This window comes from Perissodus microlepis, chromosome 22, assembly GCF_051167445.1.
Source record: "Perissodus microlepis isolate ML-2025 ecotype Zambia chromosome 22, ASM5116744v1, whole genome shotgun sequence".
NCBI lineage: Eukaryota > Metazoa > Chordata > Actinopteri > Cichliformes > Cichlidae > Perissodus > Perissodus microlepis.
The window spans coordinates 21776827-21796816 of NC_140481.1; the positions used below are offsets into that span (position 1 = coordinate 21776827).

A 19990-nucleotide genomic window follows, 5' to 3' on the forward strand; every position below is an offset into this window, starting at 1 on the left:
CCAGCTGATAGGAAAAGCAACCTCAACTCCTATAATGTTACAATCAAAGTATGCAGAACAGCATCTCTGGATGCACAGATGAGCAGCACGCCAGGTACCAATCCTGTCAGCTAAGAACAGGAAATTGAGGTTCCATGGAACACAGCAGTTGGAAAACGTTGCATGGTCTTACCGATCCTAATTTCTGATGCAACACTTTGGATGGCAAATGTTGTGTAATCATATGTTTATCAATCCATCCTGCCTTGTGTCAACAGTTCAGACTGGTGGTGGAGTCATGGTGTGGGGGATATTTTCTTGGCACACCTCAGGCTCTTTGGAACCAACTAAACTTCCAGTCATCTGGAAGACTAATAAAAATAAAGTAAAACTAATAAGAAAATGCAAAACTATAATAACTCTGCGTTCCATACATAGCAATCGGTTTAAAAAGAAGTAGAAGATTGTCGGTCGTATTTCCGGACGCAGGGGGCGGCAGTGAGTCTCACAGGTCTACCCAGCAACATGAAGAGAAGAAGACCTTAGAACAAAGCTAAGGTATGGCTTGCTTCTTATTTGACATTTTAAATTAAAATTAATCAAAGTAATTAATCTAGCTGAAATTAAAAGAATGTTTATCAGGTTGGATACACTTTGTGCGATAAAGAGGCGCAGAGTCAGGATGAAACGGTCTCCACGGCTAACTGATTGAAGTCCATGCTAGCTTCGACCAATAAGTCTCAAGACAAAATCAGATGCTGGTGTTTTGGTTTTTATTTATTTAGTTAGTTATTTTTTAGTAAAGCCCTTAACACCTTATCCTGGCTGGACGTCTTTTTTAAAATATACGAGCTTGAGCTTGAGAAGTGTTTCTGATTTACTTTTAATCCCCCCTCTTTGAGCCCGCACACCTAGATGCAGAGGAACCAGATGTTCGCCAGGAATCAGAATCAGAATACTTTATTGATCCCTGGGGGAAATTATTTTTTGTTACAGTGCTCCATTATAAACAAACATTAACAAGACAGACAATACGCTAACTAAGAATAGTACAATATGTATATATATATATATATATATACACATATGTGTGTTAAGTGGATGCGTTGTACAGGGAGATGGCCACAGGCAGGAAAGATTTCCTGTATCGTTCAGTGGTGCTTTTCGGTACTCTCAGTCTCTCACTCAACGTGCTCCTGTGACTGACTAGCATGTCATGGAGTGGGTGGGAGGTGTTATCCAACATTGTCTTTATCTTGGACAACATAAAGACAATGTTGGATTAAAAATGTTGTCTACTGTTTTAAGCCAGTACCAGTTTATAGCTAGTATATAAGTCTCACTGCGCTTTTCTAGGCCCTCAAAGCGCTTTACAATTCCACACATTCACACACTGGTGGAGGCAAGCTACAGTTGTAGCCACAGCTGCCTGGGGCAGACTGACAGAAGCAAGGCTGCCATATCGCGCCATCGTCCCCTCTGGCCAACACCAGTAGGCAGTAGGTGAAGTGTCTTGCCCAAGGACACAATGACCGAGACTGTCCAAGCCGGGGCTCGAACCGGCAACCTTCCGATTACAAGACGAACTGCCAACTCTTGAGCCACGATCTTCTTCATAGCAACATTATTAATGTTATATGGTGGTAACACAGTATGAAGACATGATTACATGTAATAGATGGTTGGTTTGAATAATTTATCAAATGTGAATTTTACATTTCCAAGAATCTGAGAAAATACCTCAGGTTTTATGAGGGAGCATTCCCTGTAGTAAATGCTCCCTTTAGGGCCAGTAAAGCAGATTATTTGCCTCCATCTCACTCTATCCTTTCCATCCTCTTCTCTCACACCAGCCATCTTCATTTCCTCCTTCATGACATCCATGCACCTCCTCTGTGGTCTTCCTCCTTCCCTCCCGCTTGGCATCTGTTGTCCATTATAGCCAGTATCCTTCCTCTGCACTATCTCTAACCACACCTATTCAGCTGTCTCCAAACTGTTTAACCCGAGCTATCCCTCTGATATAATCATTTCTAATCCTTTTCCTTTTGGTCACCCCAGTGAAAATCTGAGCATCTTCAACTTTGACATCTCCAGCTCAGCCTACTGTCTTTTTGTCAGTGCCACTGTCTCTAAACCTTGTATCTCCAGTCTCACTACCATGTTGTGAACCTTTGGTTTTACTCTTGCTGCTATCCTTCTGTCACTAATCACCGCCAGGACTCTTCTTCACCTCTCTGTTGCTTTTCTGACTATTTAAACTCATCCCTCTTCACTATATCTGGTTCCTGCATCGTCATTTTTACACCCGTCTCCCTGTCATGCAAACAATTGTTCTGTCTTTCTTCTACTGAATGCAATTCCTTTTCTGTCCAGTGCACCTCCACCTCGTTCACCTGCTCCCTATTCTCACAAGAATGCACCATGTTGTCTAGAAACATTCTAGCTCAATAAATTAGTGATTCATTTCAGCTGTAAGTTAGCTAAACCACAGCACAATGTAACCATTTTCTATTAATATGTGCTTTATTTATGCAGGTAAACACTCAAAGGCTCTTGACCTTCCTCTAAGAGATGTGATGTCAATCTTTTCTAGTGTGTTAGGAGCCCCAAGTGTAAGTCTTTGAGATGTTTGGACTTTGCATTGTTCATTTCTTTTCTGCATCATAAGAAAATCTATGCTTTTTTGGAATAACATTAGTAATAATTAATCTCTGATATGTGAAACCTTTGTGTGTTGCAGTAACTATGGATGGAGATGAGACTGAGATGAGCAGAGAGGAGTGCTGGATAATAGACAAGGCTAAGGAGACCCAACGGGTCTCTCCGGATTTGCTGGAGAAATGCAATCAGCTGCAGTCTCTGCTGAAAAGGAGAGAGGAACAGGCCGCGTGCCTCCTGAGACTTTGCGAGTGAGTGTTGTCATTGTAAACGAATATGAAAGCACTAAGTGTGGCAATCTTTAAAAAAACTAACAAACAACTCTTTTAACATGCTTAACTACTCACACAAAAAACTGGTTTTGGGGTTCATTTTCTTGTTGGTTCATTGTTGGAATAAAATGTAATAAAAATGAGCAACAGTCAAGAATTGTTATACATGGAGTGTGGAGATGAGGAAAATATTGTACTGCTACTATTCATAACCATCATCATTATCATTGCATTAATCAGCGTTTGATTAATACATTTATTGAAGCGGTTGGCCTTACATTAAAACTTGTATTGCAGATGTGATCATAATTACATATTAACCTTTTATTGCACGTGCAACTGTAATCATTTTTATACACACATTGCAGGATTGTGCTTATATAGAGTGATGCTCGGTCTATTTAAAGGTCTTAAGCTTCGCGTGGCGCGAATGTCCAGGCGATCCATGGTGTAAGTGACCTAGAGCAACAGAAGGTTTAAGCATGCACGCTTACAAACATACATGATAGTATTCATTCTAGGCCAAAGGCCTGGGACACATTTAGCTTCTAACTGCATTTGAGTTTGCCTAGTAACAGGTGACAGAAGAAGAGTCAAGAAAAGTGTCAATCCTCAGGGACCACCTGGAGGGTGAAACAGATTGCCATATATGGAAGAATGTGATAGAAAGTTTCACACTGTTAGACCTCTGCCTTACCACAACATACTTCAAATACAACGAAGGCTTCTACAGACAAAAACATGGCTGTGCCATGGGCTCCCCCGTGTCACCTATTGTAGCCAACCTTTACATGGAGGAAGTGGAAAGGAAGGCTCTTGGCTCTTTCAAAGGAAGAGTACCCAGCCACTGGTACAGATATTTAGACGACACCTGGGTCAAAATCAAGACACAAGAAGTGGAATCCTTCACTGCGCACATTAACGCTGTGGATAAAAACATCAAGTTCACCAGGGAAGACACAAAGGATAACTGTTTGCCTTTCCTGGACTGCGCCGTGCACATTGAAGAGAATGGCAACCTCAACATCGAAGTTTACCGGAAGCCCACACACACGGACCAGTACCTCCTCTTTGACTCCCATCACCCTCTGGAACACAAACTTGGAGTAATTAGGACCCTACACCACCGGGCAGAACATGTTCCCTCTAAGCCTGAAGGAAAAAAGAAGGAACACACAAATGTAAAGGAAGCACTCAAAACGTGCGGCTATCCTAAATGGGCGTTCTTAAAGTCAGCAAAGAGGCACAGAAAAGAAGACCAGACACCAACGAGGGAGGATAAGAAGGACAGACGCAACAACATTGTCATCCCCTATGTAGCCGGTGTATCAGAAAAACTCAGGAGAGTTTTCTCCAAGCATGACATCCCGGTGCATTTCAGACCCAGCAACACGCTCAGACAAAAACTGGTTCACCCGAAAGACAAAACTCCAAAACACAGACTTAACAATGTGGTGTATGCTGTACAGTGCAGCGAGGAATGCCCAGACCTCTACATTGGAGAGACCAAACAGCCACTTCACAAGCGCATGGCACAACACAGAAGAGCCACCTCCACAGGACAAGACTCAGCAGTCCATCTGCATCTAAAGGACAAAGTACACTCTTTCGAGGATGCCAATGTTCACATTTTGGACAGAGAGGACAGATGGTTTGAAAGAGGAGTGAAAGAAGCCATTTACGTCCACTGTGAGCGACCATCTTTGAACAGAGGCGGTGGTTTACGACACCAACTGTCTGCCATCTATAATCCAGTTTTGAGTTCCCTCCCCAGACGCCTTAACACCTACTCACATCCTGGGCCATCTGACCTCAGGAATTCGCATGATAAGGTGGGGCCAGGTTTCACAATGAGCTCACCCGAAACCCTGGCTGATTGGGACCCACACCCAGTTTCACACCTTGGCTCAGGCGATTAGAGGATCATCAGGGGGTCCTTTTGTCCCTCTGTGGGGGGAAACTCCCACTAGGTTTAAATCTGGGACTCCCCATCATTTGACCTTAGAACTGAAGAAGCTTCTCGGATGAGAGGTGAAACGTCTTCAAGCAACTTAAAGAAGTCCAGACGCTTTTCTTTGCAAGCTCCTTTGACCGTGATAGAAAGAGGAACTTCTCTGTCTGTTTTTAGCTTTCTAAATGAATATCTACTGTAATTAACATATATCATAATTTATTAATAATTTATTCTTGCAAGGAAGCAAAAGCATAAAAATTTCATTCAAGTGCTTGAATGGGGTAGTCCCCGCTGAGCTTTTAATGACATTTAGTTAATCCCACCTACTTTGCCTTAAAACTGTCCCACAATAACACGTCCTTCTACAGACTTCTAACAATGTGTGTTGTGTGTTGTGATAAGCAGATAACCTTTTTTTTTTGCAACCTGGGCACTAAGTGTACTGAGTGTATCCTTTACTTTTTATACAACACACACTAATTAGAACATTGCATAACATATTAAGATATAAGATAAAAAATTTAAGATAAAAAAAAAGTTGTTTTGGCTTTCTTTAAAGGACACGATTTTGTTCTAAATGTGATGATTCTTTATGTATTTTTGATGGCATGGATGCCATCCATCCATCCATTTTCCTATCCGAGGCAGCAGCCTAAGCAGAAAAGCCCAGACCTCCCTCTCCCCGGCCACCTCCTCCAGCTTGTATGGGGGAACACCAAGGCATTCCCAGGCCAGCCAAGAGATATCATCTCTCCAGCGTGCCTGGGTCTGCCCTGGGGCTTCTTCCCGGTGGGACATGCCGGAACACCTCACCAAGGAGGCATCCTTGTCAGATGCCCGAACCACCTCAGCTGGCTGCTTTTGATGTGGAGGAGTAGTGGCTCTACTCTGAGCCCCTCCCAGATGGCCAACTCCTCACCCTATCTCTAAGGGAGAGGTCAGCCACCCTTCGGAGAAAGCTAATTTCTGCTGCTTGTATCCGCGATCTCGATCTTTTAGTCACTGCACTAGTGAACAAAACCCAGAGATACTTAAGCACCTCCACTCGGGGAAGTTACTTGTCTCTGACCTGGAGTGGCAACTCAACCGTTTTTCCGGCTGAGGACCGTGGTCCCCCTTTTCCCCAGACTCTGCTTCCTCTACGAAAGATGTGTCAGTGGGATTAAGAAGTATTCCTTCCACCGCACGACAATATTCTTAGTCAAAGTCAGCAGTGCTCCACCTGCACTATACACAGTGCAGGTAGAGCACGACTTTCCCCTCCTGAGTCGCCTGATGATTTGCCAGAATCTCTTCCGAGGCATGAATGCGCTATGTTAAATATCAGAGCCTGTATACTGGTTACTTTCTCTGTGTTTTCTATCTTCTCTTCATTCATTTCTCTTTGTTTTTGTCATTCAGGTCTGTGGCTGCATGTGAGGATACTGTCAAGAAACTTTACTCATTGTTGGAATGGGAGTACAGCGACACAGATTTGGACGATGACAATAACCAAGCAAGCTGTGGTAAAGCAAAATTGAATTAAAAAATGTGCACTTGGTAGGTTTGTTTGAAAGCTACAATTTAACCTGTGATTTTTACTGTTTTTAGGACAAGCATCACCACTGTCATGCGAGTCTGTTCCCTCAGAAACTCAAGTCCACAGACCTCTGGCTTCTGATGGCTCGGCTTCTTTTTCATCTAAGCCAAATGACAGCGAAAAACAAGAAAGAGTTCTGAGAAAAAAACACCCTCTCGCTTTGAAGAGCCCAGTAGTGGTCCTGACCAGAATGACTGGATCTCAAATGACCAGCTCTCTATCTCCTCCATCGCCTCAGAATCACCGGAGTGAAGTTGAGTCTTTAGGCACTGATGGGTCTGACATGCAGTGGGAACCCAGCGGAGACTCGAGTGATACCGACTTTTCTATTTCAAGTACACGTTCAAACAAGAGGAAAAAAATGACCAAAAAGAATGGAAAACACACTAAGAATGACACAACACATCAGGAGAGAAGAAACTCCATCAGAAGCGGAGCAAAGACATCGACTCTGACAACAAACGCAGAAAGCAGCGCCAAAAGCAGCCCAGTGAAAACATTGATGCAGCAAGCAGGTACAGTTCCTGATGCAAAAGGCAAAACGGCAAAGTCACCACAAGCCGACACAAACACAAGTGCTGAGAGCAAGGCAACGAAAACATCGACAAAAACAGCAAGCGCTTCAGGTAATGACCACAAAATATACATTATGGAAAAACATAAAAAAACTCCATGTAAGACCTTTTTTTTTTGCCCAGATCTTAGGTTTATGTGGGGATTTGTGTGTTTTTAAGCTGATTTAAAGCTGTATTATATTGTTGAAGAGTAGAAAATATTGGCAAATTTAAAGATCTTGCTTTGTACACTGAGGAACAGATCACTACCAGATTTCCAAACACAGAAATCACAAGATCTATCCAATCGTCAGTATTCAAATGACATTTTGCTCCTTTTACACCGACAGGAGTAACTCCTGTAACCACTGTATCAGCTGCTTCTCAGTCCTCAGCCACAAAGACCCCTGCTGCGGTGCCACAAAAAGAGATCAGTGTGAACATGAAGGTCCTGGCCAGAAAGAGGCCTTTGAGCTGGCATCCAGGGACAATTGTTGAAATAATAACAAAGGGTAAGAATAATAAAGAAAAGGCTCTATTGGTAAGCACAAAGCAGATTGTAAAGTTTCACATTTGTCTTTAGCTTGACAGCTACTCGTCGATTAAAGACGTCTTGTTTTGTGTAGTTGGGAATGTTGGTTGACATTTAATCAGTTTAATCTGTGAAATGGCTTTGAGGTAGTTAGTACGTTAAGCAATGAATTGCATTTATTTGGAGACATTCTGTAGCTCTGTTGACACTGATTGTCATCAGGATGTCACGGCAAGCAGAGCTCGACACACTGTTGCTCTGGTAGCTAAGATCACAAAAATGTTAAACTTCAAAGTAAACAAAAGAAATTATGTGATGCTAAAGGAAGGTATGTTTCTTACATATCCGTGTCCCATAGTTGAGGCTAGACTAGCAACGTTTAGATTTTTTTTTCTACTCTTTTTTTTTCTTCTTTATTTTGTTGAGTGGTTGTGGTTGTGCTTGTTGTTATTACACACACCATGCGATATGACATATGAGTGACATTACCACAGTTTAAAGTTTGTTGGTGTTTGGGCCTCACCAACTGAATTCCTCTGACAGCACATTTTGACACAGATTGTGATGCTGTAACTTAACGGCTGGCGCTTAAGCGCTTTTGATTACGCTCTCAAAGAAAATAGATACATTTGATATGAGAAAAAAACCCATTTCATTTAACAAATGCACCTGTATTTGACATTTCTTCTTTCAAGAAAATGCAGTATGTAGAAGCAAATGTGGTATAATCTGAAGTGTTTCCAATGTTTCTTTAATCATTTCAGAAGATGGCAGGGTGAAATACAAGGTCAACTTTAAGGAGAAGGGGAGGAGCCTAGTGTCTGGTCACCACATTGCCTTTGAACACATGCCAAAGGTGAATGAGTTGCTTGTCGGTGCGCGTGTGGTGGTCCGGAGCAAAGACGACCAGTTCATGCCTGGTTTCATGGCAGAGGTCCCCTCCAGAAAAAATCGCATGAGGTTAGTGTGTTTTACTCTGGTGATAAATTCAGATTGTGAAGGTGGGAAAAAAGTGTAAAATTGCTTTTAATTTTTATATTCCAGGTTCCTGATTTTTACTGATGATCACACTCCAGTGTATGCTAGCTTACGTGCAATGCACATGGTTTGCAAACCGCGTAAGTTCAGGTTATTTATGGTTGTCTGTCTCTGTGTTAGTCCTGTGACAGACTAGCGATCTGTCCAGGTGTACCCCACCTGTCGTCTTATGACAGCTGGTGTCCCAGCTGTCATAAGACTGTCGTCAAGTCCATAATATCTAATTTTATAAAATCCAGAATCCCAATTCTTCTATACTCGCTGTCCACAGCAGCTGCTGTTATAATACTGCTACTAAGAAGATTTTCCATTTTCTATGACAGTGGAGAACCCTTTTGATGATATCCTAGATGAAAAGCACAAGCTTTTCATGCAGAATTATATAAAGAAGTGGCCTTTTCCACCCATGACGCAGTACCATGTCGGACAGACTGTAAACGTGGAACGTAACGGATTCCTGCAGAAGAGTAAAGTACTGGAGATCGACTGCAGTTTGATGGAAGTTGTTTTTCTGGTCTGTTCCATCTTAAGTTGTTCCTGTTTTTTTAAAATCCTGTTACATTTATTTCAATTTTGTGACTTACTGTAGTGTGTTCATTTCATGTTTAGGATGATGATCATAAGGAGTGGATCTACCGAGGCTCCAGTTGCTTGGAACAAATGATTAGTGTGAATGAGAATTTAAATAAGACTTAAAAGGAGGACGGGCGGAAGAGTAACACTACCTCAGTCAATGGTAAACTACTTTCGTATGTGGAGAAAAATTATGTTATCCTGGTTTTCCCTGCTGGCTTACTAGTCTCTCTGTTTCCCTGTTTTGTGTGCTTTAGAGCCATCACCATCATCAAACTGATGGACTATGAGGATGCTTTAAGTTTGTCCTACTGTGCCTTTCTCTTACTCCTGGGGATAATGCCTTCAGATCATGCAAATGTATTCATTTTATAACAGATTTTGTATAGCTGAACGAAAATAAAAATTTCTAAGTAGGTTCAAACTTATTATGTGTTAGTCTGAAAAAGTGAAAAAGAGGGCATCTTTTATATGTGTGTGGCTGCAAAGTCTGCAGCTCATTTTCAAGTTGTTTTACCAAAGAAATAAATCAAAATGTTTGTAATAAAACTACAAGGAATTAAAATCAAAAATGTGTGACTTAACATGTAAAAGCTTATAAAAGCAAGAATGCCGCCATCTGCCTCCATCTCACCTCCATTATATCCACTATCCTTCATCTACACGTCTAAACCATCTCAGCCTTTCCTCCTAAATCTGTTCACTGACCTTTCTCCATAGTAATTTGTATACCACCACAGGTATGTCATTTTAAAAGGTTTAAAACAGTAAGTCAAATATTTGGACATGGAGAAAACAAAAGTTAAAAGGTAGCTGATAAAAATCAGCTGTCCATAATTTAATAAGGACTTGTAACGGTTGTAGGTTGGGGTGGTAATTCCTCACTAGTTCCTTGTGGATGTCTACCTTCGAACAGGAGTAGCCACATTTGAGCACAGGAGGGCGGTACGAGCGCCGAATTGAACCAGAACTAGCTGTACTAAGCAGACAGAAAAAAAACTGGCTAGGTGATAGCAAAAGAGCTTTGAACATCGAGCTGGCGAGAAGGTAGAGGAGAAAAGTGGAACGCCACCACGGATTTTTTGTGGGATAAACGTACAGGGCTCGCTGCTAAAACGGTAAACACCGTGTTTATTTAAATAAGCTACATAGCGATTCTGCAGTTAGCGCGGCTGCTAGCGTAAGTAGCAAGTTAGCTTGACGAATGTAGCTAAGTTAAGATGGCGGTCAAATTATTTACATTAGCTAGTTGCTAGCAGTGCATGCTAATAGATACTACGTCGCTTGTTGATTAGTTACTTCTCTCCAGGCTTTGAAATGTTGGTGCTGTTAGTAAGTGTGATGGAGTGTTAAAGATGCTTAATTTTACTAATCCATGCAGAGATTAACGACCTTAACGGTAATTTAGCCTTACGTTTAACGAGTGTTGCATCGTCTTGGAATGTGTGTAAACAGCATAGGCAACGCTTAATGAGTAGCTACGATCAATTTATTAACTTGGCATTTACTTGTGCTTTCACTCTGCGTTGGATAAAGCTTAACTGAACTCATTTCCTCTAATAATTACTTCTGACTACAGTACTAATGGCTTTGCAATGGTTTGATGCACCGCTGTGTGGTTTGGGGGTTGTCAAGTTTATTATGGTCATGCAACAGGGTTATTATAGCTATATCATCTCATTTGAACGCTGTTCTTCTTATTTTCAGTATTTTCAGACCCGTTGCAATAGTTTTGCACATAGTTTTAGGTCCTTTGAAAAAATTTGTTGCCTTTTTAGGCATGAAGGAAAGTTGAACTGTTGTTCTGAGGGTGGCCAGAAATGTCTAGTTGTAGGTTAAGGGTAGTTTAATTAAACAGTAAAAATAATATTTACACTTGTCATGCAGTTGAACGTATGATGCTAAAAGTGCCTGTTTCCAAGTTGAAAGTAAAAACACAATTTCATAACAAACTTTATTGTCAATTTAAATTCTTAAAACATAACGACAGTTAAATCGGGGAACCCAGAAGACTGGCGAGACTTCTGGGTTGTGCGGAGTTCAAATTACTTAAGGTTGAATACCTTTTTATTGGCAAAAAGTCAAAAAATAAAAAGGAAAGGGAGTATTGTTCAGTAAGGTAACACAGATTTTTGCTTTGTGAACCCATATGTGGAAAAGCTGTGCTTATGTACACAGTCCTGATTTGAGCCTATGGGGAATAACTGAACTTTACAGTATTGTTGGGGGGTCTGTAACTACACACGAGAAATGTGCAGGTATTTAGTCCCTCAAATTCCATGAATTTGGCAGTGATCAGCTGCTCCAATAATTTGAATGTAAGGAGTGACTTTCCTTAAACATATTTTGGTACTCTGTGCTAATTTGTTATCTTTTTACACTAGATGCCTCACACAAGACGATACTCGTCCTCGGAAAGAGACAGTCGAGCCAGCTACCAGGATCGTTACAGAGACCGAGACAGAGGGCGAAGACATCGACACAGAAGAACACCGACTTACTCCTCCAGCAGTGACAGAGAAAGAGACCGAGACAGGAGGGGACGTGGACACAGACAGGAAGGAAGCTATGTACGGTCACGGAGGTGCGTTATGGTCAAATTAGCTTGGGCTTTTACTCTTTCATGTTATATTTAACCCTCTTTCACTTTATTATTGGTTGCCAGTCCTAAGGTTTCGGGATATTTCTCTGCTCACTTATTCAGTCGCAGCTATGACAATCGGTCAGTGGAACAACGACCGTTTGACAGAAGATACTGCGAGGGATACAGACGGTTTGATCAGAGCAGAGAACGCGACAGAGACAGGGAGCCACACGGAGCAGCCGAAAGTTACTATCCACGTGACTTCTCGCCGAACATGTACGACTACAGACGCGGCCGTGAGAGGGAGCGTGAACGAGAAGAGTCGTACCGGAGGAAAGGCAGCAGGCGTAAGCACAAACGAAGGCGGCGTAGAACCAGGTCCTATAGCGCATCCTCCTCGGTGAGTACAGCCAGACCTGAGTTTGTGCTTTAAGTCCTCATCCTCTACCTCCACCTCCTGTTTCTCTCGCTCAGCTCTCTCTGCCTCTGTCCTGTCCTAACCTTTTCTTTACAGCCCCTAGATTTGGTAAGTAGTAAAACCTTTATGATTTATTTTTGTTCTGTCACAGGGGTTTTATTATATTTGTGAATAGGTGGGTTTGGCTCTAATTGGCTCTTTTTTTCAAAAATTCTTTCTCCTTTTTATGGTAGAGCATTTTCATTTTTATACAGACACTTTTTAGTACTTCAGCCACTATTTTGTCACCGATAATTGTTACTGTAATTTATTTATTTTACTTTATTTTTTTTTATTCATAAGAGGGCAGAAAGCCTTGTGATTTTTGTTTTGGCTCTTGCAATTATTATTATTATTATTTTTTTTAATGATGAAAAAAGTGAAAATGTTCTGCCAACCATGGTGCATTAGATTTTTATTAAAATTTATTGGCATTTAAAATGAGTTGGCTCTAGTTATTTCTTTTTGTGTGGGGTGTGGTTAATCACACCTGTTAAGTATTATTATGAACGTAAATGAGGAAAAGGTTTGAATTTGATGTAGTATAACTGCTGGGGTTATCTTTAAAGAAGTCCTGCTTGAATGTTTATGGCGTTGTTATTTTATCTTTCATCTTGTTGCAAAGTTTTGAAGTAGTTATGTATATTATTGTTTTAATTGGTTGTTGCGTTGATGAATGGATGTGCCAGTTGCTTCCTTGTTTGTAAGCAGCTGTGGTTTAAAGGTAGGGGGGCGGGAGAGGAGCAGAGGACAACATGTGATCTTTGACTTGTTCCCTTGCACTATATCCCTATCGTTATATATTTCCTTCACGTGGTGTCATGCGTGAATCGCCCAATGACCATGAAACCCACCTACAACCACAACTACATCAACTACCACCCTCCTCCTCCCTCCTCATCCACCTGTGCCACCTGACGCCGTGGCTGCGGCTGCCCCTGAAACCCCCCCTGTCCCCTTCGGTCGTGTTGTGACCTGCTGATGGCCGTTTGGGTGTGAATACAGCGGAGCAACAGCCGGACGCGTGCACTGAGTGTGAGGGACGACGAGGAAGGGCACCTGATCTGTCGGAGTGGGGACGTCCTGCAAGAGAGATGTACTCACTGCCACTACTCTATCGTAACCCTTCTCCATATGAGTATTAAAGCATAGAGCATTTACATGACATGGGGAGTGCCTGATGATCATGATCATGATGATGATGATGCCTTGCTAGAATGCTCTTCGCTCTAGCTGAAATAGCAGGGTGGATTGCAAGAATGTTGAAGATTTTAGGAGGGACTTTAGATACAATCTGCTTTTTTTTTTTTGCTTTTTTTTCTTCTTTTTTTTTCTAAGATTTTTAAGCTGTGGAGCATTTCCTTTATGTTTCACAGGTTATTTGACTTTCCTAAACTTAGAAATCCAATTTGCAGCCGTTTGTTTATGTTGCGCTTTAGCTTACAACTCAGTTACAGTTTTAAATCTGTAACTTAAGCTAGATGTTTTTCACTCGGATGGTTTCAGGGTCACATCACTTATTTAGCAAATTTCACTAAGGTTAGAACAACCAGTGCACATTTTAAGACTTTCTTTACATTAAACGCTTCATTTGAGAATGATTACAATACATATTATTTTTAATGTTTCAAGTTTATACAGCATTTGTATCGTTTTGGGCAAAGACAAAAGGATGCACTCTAATAGCTTCAATGACTGCAAATTGGTCATCAAAGGAAGGGAGTGCTTTATGTTTGCCCCCTTTGTTTTACATCATAGCACCTTTTAGTTACCATAGCTTTACGCGCAACGTTTTAAGCCTGCCAGACTCAGTAGGCAGCAATTCGGAAAGGGGATGGGCGCTAGCACTGATTCGCCTGTCTACACTTTTGCATTGTGTATTCCTGCACGAGTCCACATTTCTGATGCTTCTTTTTTTCCCCCCCGCTCTCCCTCTCTTGTTTTTTTTTCTCTTTGTACTGTGTTGCAGATGAGATTGTCAGCACTTTGGGGGAAGGCACCTTTGGCAGGGTGATGCGGTGCATTGACCATCGCAGGTGTGTGAGCTCTCAGTCTCTGGGTGTCTTAGTAGTTCATTAGGGAATTGTTGTTTCCTCAGCAACAAGAAACAAGAGCCTCTCCGTGCATGTTTTGGGCTGGGATATTAGGATACATCAGAGGTGTTTAACCCATTTTTAGTACATGGGCAACATGCAGCCTGTATTGAGCAGGGTGGGCCAGTACAAGTATTGCATAAAACCCTCTGTAGGAGAAAGAAACTACCTCTCTAAATGTCTTTTATTTATGGTTACAGCCACATGTATTTTGGCAAAAATAGCCTTTTCTATGCATTTTGCCTTGACCTTTGAAAAACTCATGCCATGCTGAAGGTTTTTGAGAAGTTCGTTTCTACTTTTACATGTGAATAAGAAAAACTGATTTCCAGGCTGTGCACCTTTATTTTCTTTTTTTTTTTTTTGATGTCTCACTGTGTTATTGTTTGGCTTTTGATTGGCCAGAATTTCTTCAGAGATAGTGATGATGAACAGCCTGAAATTTCATAAGAAAAATAATTAGTCTTAAATTATCGTTATGTCTGTTGTCTGTACCTGTGCAATACAATTTACGGACCACTGTGAATCAATGACAGCACAAGGGATTTACACGTAGAGGTTTTTTTTTTATTAAGGTAAACAGTGTTTTATGTTTCAAGTAACTTGTTGAGATTGTTCATTATCGGTAATTTTAGAGTCACATTATCACACCAGACATGGCAGAAAGACATTTCTGATTTTAATTCTGGTTCTGTTCACCACATCGTGATGTATACTGAAAATCAGCTGAAGAGTATTTTAGTCCCCTGTGACTGTGAGCCCCTCATGTGAACAGGGGCTATTTGTGCTTCTCTCCCTGCGGAAGATTTATTTTCTTGTGACAGAGCTAGAAATGTCCATCAGTTCATGTTCATGCCCAGGGCCTTAAGATCGTGATGTGCCGTCGTTATGGGTTAATGTCTTCCAACCAGCTGGAGCTGCTGCGTGACTTCTCATATATATATATTTTCCCCGTCCTATAAATAACTTGATAATTGGAGCCTTTGCTCTCATAACCAGGCAGTTAACTACTCTGTCTTGAATCTATAAATAAACAAGTGCTAGTGTTTAGCATTCAGGGCTGCATACAGGGATTACATAAAAAAAAAATAAGGCATGTTTTGTGTTTCATCACGTTAGTGTTTGTATTCATAATCTCTTGTGTTTTACAGGGGAGGAGCTCACGTTGCTCTGAAAATTATCAAGAATGTGGAGAAATACAAGGAAGCAGCTCGCTTGGAGATCAATGTACTGGAGAAGATCAATGAAAAGGATCCGGATAACAAATTGTGAGTTCTGACTCAGTCATGCGGCACTGTGGTTAAACCTGTATTACTTGGTGTCTTGTGTTCACTCCGAGGTTTAAGCTGGTTTACGTGATTGAAGTGAATTTGTCAGCTCACTCCCTGAACCTCCCATGCTTTGTCTGTCTTGCAGTTTATGTGTACAGATGTATGACTGGTTTGACTACCACGGTCACATGTGCATCTCCTTTGAGCTGCTAGCTCTGAGCACCTTTGACTTTCTGAAGGAAAACAACTACCTGCCCTACTCAATTGGTCAGGTCAGACACATGGCCTACCAAATCTGTCTTGCTGTGAAATGTAAGTTGTATCTTTATGGTCTGTGAAATTTACAGATAAATTGGATGGGAATTAGGAATACTGTGAAAAGGGAAGACATTGATTCTTATAACTTGAGCTGTAATTTAGCTTTTGACTTGATGATTATACTTGTTCAAATCATCTGGTGTTTGTGGTAGACATTTACCACAGGAGGGCATCATAGCAAAAAGGGTGTTGGCCCCACTGACTTATCAAGTTTCTCTTTAGTAAATAAAAGCTACATATCCTCACCAAGCCCTTTAACTTGTTTACTGTTGTTAATGTTCTCATGTTGGTTTTACTGAGATAGTCTAGTAGTGCTTTTCTGATGCTTTTCTATTAGTATTATGATTATTAGTATTATATGTTGTAATAAATGGTGAGTAGACAGTTTGTATAAAGTAATGCAAGGTAACTGACAATTTTGAATAACTTAATCAGTGAAGGTTGCTTTTTACCTCCGTAGTTCTCCACGACAATAAGCTGACACATACAGACCTCAAGCCTGAGAACATCCTGTTTGTCAACTCAGACTTCACCATGTCCTACAACGTAGAGAAGGTAAGAGTCAAGGAAAACAGTTTAAAAAACAAAACAAAACCCAACAATCATATTTGTTTATAGGCAGGTTGGTTCCAAAACTTAAGGGCTACTTTTTGTTCATTTTACATATGAAGAAAAAAAAAAGTTCTTTATAAAAATTTATCACCTTGTAGGTGGAGGAAAGTTTTCCTGTTACTTATTGCTGGCAGTTATGATGAATAGATATGAAAACACGTGTTGCTATATTTTAAGGGGAAAAAAGCTAAGCTTCTCTACTACAGATTTACTCTTGAGAGAAAGATGGGCATTTCTGAAAAACATGTTTGTCATCTTCCAGAAACGAGAGGAGCGGACTGTTAAGAGCACGGCAGTACGCGTGGTGGACTTTGGCAGTGCCACATTTGACCACGAGCACCACAGCACCATTGTGTCCACGCGGCATTACCGTGCCCCTGAGGTCATATTAGGTGAGAACTGCTATAGATGTACAGTAGATGGCTTTGTGATTATATCCACAAATCTTTGGCCCAGTCACATGAGCAGCTGTGGCTTTTTCAGTTGACACGATATGCTTTACTTGGAAGACCAAAAGTTTACTTTGAAGTTATTTTAAAAAGCAAACAAACAAAAAAAAAAGAAACTGGTTCAAACAGGCACAGGCTGATTGCTCTGTTAGGAAAAACAAATGGGATTTATGATATGTGATATTCAAGTATGTGAAATATTCACTTTTACACAAGTGTATCATCAGTGGTACAATAAGTATCTACTGAAAGCAGTTTATGCTGAGATAAATTGGGGCTGGTTGATGTAAGGAGTGCAAAATGACTCACATCAAAAACAAATTGGATCATTTGAATGTTTTTTGTGTGACTTCAGCAAGCATGCGAATCCTTTCCAGCGTGCATGTTGCTTTAAACTCAACAATGTACTGATAAGTAATTGATGATAAAAGATCAACTGACTGTAACATAATGCTGTTCAAAAACACGTTCCCGGGCATTATAAGTGGGAGATAGAAACAGAGATTGTGCTGATATATCATTTCTGGTCTGTTAATGACCAAATGACCAAAAACACACTTTGGTGACGGTGCAAAAGAAAAACTTTTGGAGGAAAAGAAACCCTTTAAACAGGAAGAAATCTCTGGCAGAACCAGGCTTGATACTCAATATTCATGGTTACCTGGTCCAGTCCCAAGTAGAGAGTGTGTCTGTCTTTCCTGTTAAATTCATTCCCAGTCTTCACTGCAAACACTGAGTGAATCTGGCCAGAAATGGATGTAAATGAAAACGTGGCTGGTTGTGGGAAGCTTACAACCACAAGGTGGTAATCCTGTCCTCTTGTAATCCTGTGGTGGTTTAGTGTACTTATACTTTTGTGTTTCAGAGCTGGGCTGGAGTCATCCCTGCGATGTGTGGAGCATTGGCTGTATCCTGTTTGAGTACTACTTGGGCTTCACTTTGTTTCAGGTACACGGCAGCACACAGTTTGTTTCAGCAGAATACGCCTTTTATTTACTTTTTGTAAACTGATTTATTTGCTGAAATCTCAACTGTTAGCTAAAGCTCTAATGTAAATGGGTCCTTGTAAATGCAAGTGTACAATTATTCAGTGCTGGTAAGAATGAACCCTTGCCACTGGTGAGCTCTCTAAAACCAAAGACACCATATGCAGCAGCAGAACCTGAAGTAGTTAAATCCTGATTATCTACTGAATCACTCTCTTCCTTTCTGTGTGAGTCTTTTCTCCTCTCATTCTTGCTTATCTTATATTTTTTGCAGACTCATGACAACAGGGAACATTTGGCTATGATGGAAAGAATCCTGGGACCAGTGCCCTCCAGGATGATTCGTAAGACTCGGTAAGAGAACATAAAAACACAAGTAAAGGAAAAAATGTGAAAAAATTAAAAATGTGCCTGATGCAAACATATTTTTAAAGCAACATTTTAAACTCATCTTACTCTCTCAGGAAGCAGAAATACTTCTATCGTGGTCGTCTTGATTGGGATGAGAGCTCCTCAGCGGGAAAATATGTTAGAGAAAACTGCAAACCATTACGGGTAAGTGGAGTGAGTGGGAAGGGCATGAATTTGATGATTAGCGGGGATGAAAAGTTCCCTGTATGATGCAACAGATGTTTGTTGTTTTTCATGTTGGAGTTTTTTTGTTGCCACTAATTTCCACTTTTTTTTCTTTTCCTTCTTCTTTCAGCGATATCTGCTGTCCGAGGCGGAAGAGCACCACCAGCTGTTTGACCTCATCGAAAGCATGTTGGAGTATGAGCCCTCCAAGAGGCTTGCACTGGCTGACTCTCTAAAACACCCTTTCTTTGAGAACTTAGGGATCAGTGAGGCTGCAGGCACCAAGAGCTGGGAGGGCAACCGGGACATCAGCCGGTGACCCACAACCCTCCAAAGACTGAATGATGAAGGGTTTACAGTCCTTTCTGTGTGGAGCAGTGGGAACTGTTGAATAAATTGGGGCCTCATCTGTCATTAAAGCATGGACACCTTAACTTCTCGCTCCTCTGGCGTCCATCTCTGTAGCCACAAGAGGCATGTTTTTGCAGCAGAGACTAAAAATAAGCCACAGAAGATGTGGGGGAAAGAGTGAAGTCTTTTCTAGTTTTCACCTCGGCAGAGGCAAAAAAAAAAAAAATCTTTAAATGGAAGATTGTTTGTATCCAAAGTAGCCCACTATGCAGCTCCTGTCTTCCTTTAGACTTCTGAAACACCTTCCACCCTTCTTTCTGTTTACCTGTCATTTTAACCAGCATGTAAAGAAAATAAGGAAATGCTACCAGAGTCTGTCATCAAAAAAAGAATCAGCTTTGGAGATGAAAAAGTCTTCCGATTCTGAAGTGAAAGGAAAGGGTAAAAAAAGGAGACATGGAGAAGAGATTCTGTTATACAAACATCTGATCATTCAAATTGGAAAGTATTGCAAACATCTGTGGCAGAGGCAAGTGTCTCAACTTCTTGTTTACGTTGTTAATTAAAGACCTGCACATAGACTTCTTGTTTTATAAAAGAAATGTCCCCTATATGGAGAATCTGCCATAAATTAGTGGGTTTATTACTATTCACCAGTAATGTGAGAAGATAATAATGACGGGACACTCCGCTTACATGGGCCTTTGCTGCCTCTCTTATATGATAAATATGTTGTCATGCAATGATTTCTGGGTGTGAGAGTGTGTGTCTGTTGGATGGAGTGGGCGACGCGTTTATGTTTTGCTCAGTGGTTTACGTAAGCATTAGTTGTGGGAACATTCCCACTCATTCAAACTCCAATAACTGCCTTTTCCATGTTTGACATTTTCAGACCTGACGTCTCTCTATTGAGGTTAAGCACACAGCCCCTGTTGATGGTATTTATTATGAGTTCTTCTAGGTCATAGTCCCCACCGCCAACCTGTACATGACTTGTTTTTTTTGTATGAAATTAAAGCGTATAAAACTGTATATATGTATTATTGTGTAGAATTAAAGTCCTCCTTGCCAAAGGCTTCTGGTTTCCGCTGTGTCCGTTTGGGCCTGTGATAAAATTAAAGGTGGTTACCATTTCTGTTTCTTACCTCAGC

At 41.0% G+C, this 19990-nt stretch overlaps 2 protein-coding genes across 3 annotated transcripts; both read left to right on the forward strand.

Moving 5' to 3' along the window:
• The first annotated feature begins 465 nt into the window (after positions 1-465).
• Positions 466-9570, forward strand: setdb1a (SET domain bifurcated histone lysine methyltransferase 1a). The gene is made up of 11 exons (XM_084918427.1): positions 466-537; positions 2518-2594; positions 2723-2891; positions 6268-6371; positions 6457-7071; positions 7350-7511; positions 8296-8491; positions 8576-8649; positions 8893-9083; positions 9179-9305; positions 9400-9570. Exons 3-10 carry the CDS (start codon positions 2728-2730, stop codon positions 9263-9265), a joined length of 1593 nt encoding a protein of 530 aa, XP_084774553.1. The 5' UTR covers positions 466-537; positions 2518-2594; positions 2723-2727; the 3' UTR covers positions 9266-9305; positions 9400-9570.
• On the forward strand, positions 9194-19915 carry clk2a (CDC-like kinase 2a). 2 transcript variants are annotated; one of them, XM_084918425.1, is made up of 13 exons: positions 9194-9305; positions 11527-11726; positions 11847-12126; positions 13189-13279; positions 14153-14219; positions 15428-15544; positions 15693-15859; positions 16326-16420; positions 16740-16869; positions 17792-17874; positions 18187-18266; positions 18377-18467; positions 18619-19915. In XM_084918425.1, the coding sequence occupies exons 1-13, from the start codon at positions 9303-9305 to the stop codon at positions 18805-18807; spliced, it is 1593 nt and encodes a 530-aa protein (XP_084774551.1). In that variant the 5' UTR covers positions 9194-9302; the 3' UTR covers positions 18808-19915. The 2 variants fall into 2 exon arrangements, with proteins under 2 accessions (XP_084774551.1, XP_084774552.1); XM_084918426.1 differs by lacking the exon at positions 9194-9305 and adding an exon at positions 9690-10260.
• Positions 19916-19990: the final 75 nt, after the last annotated feature.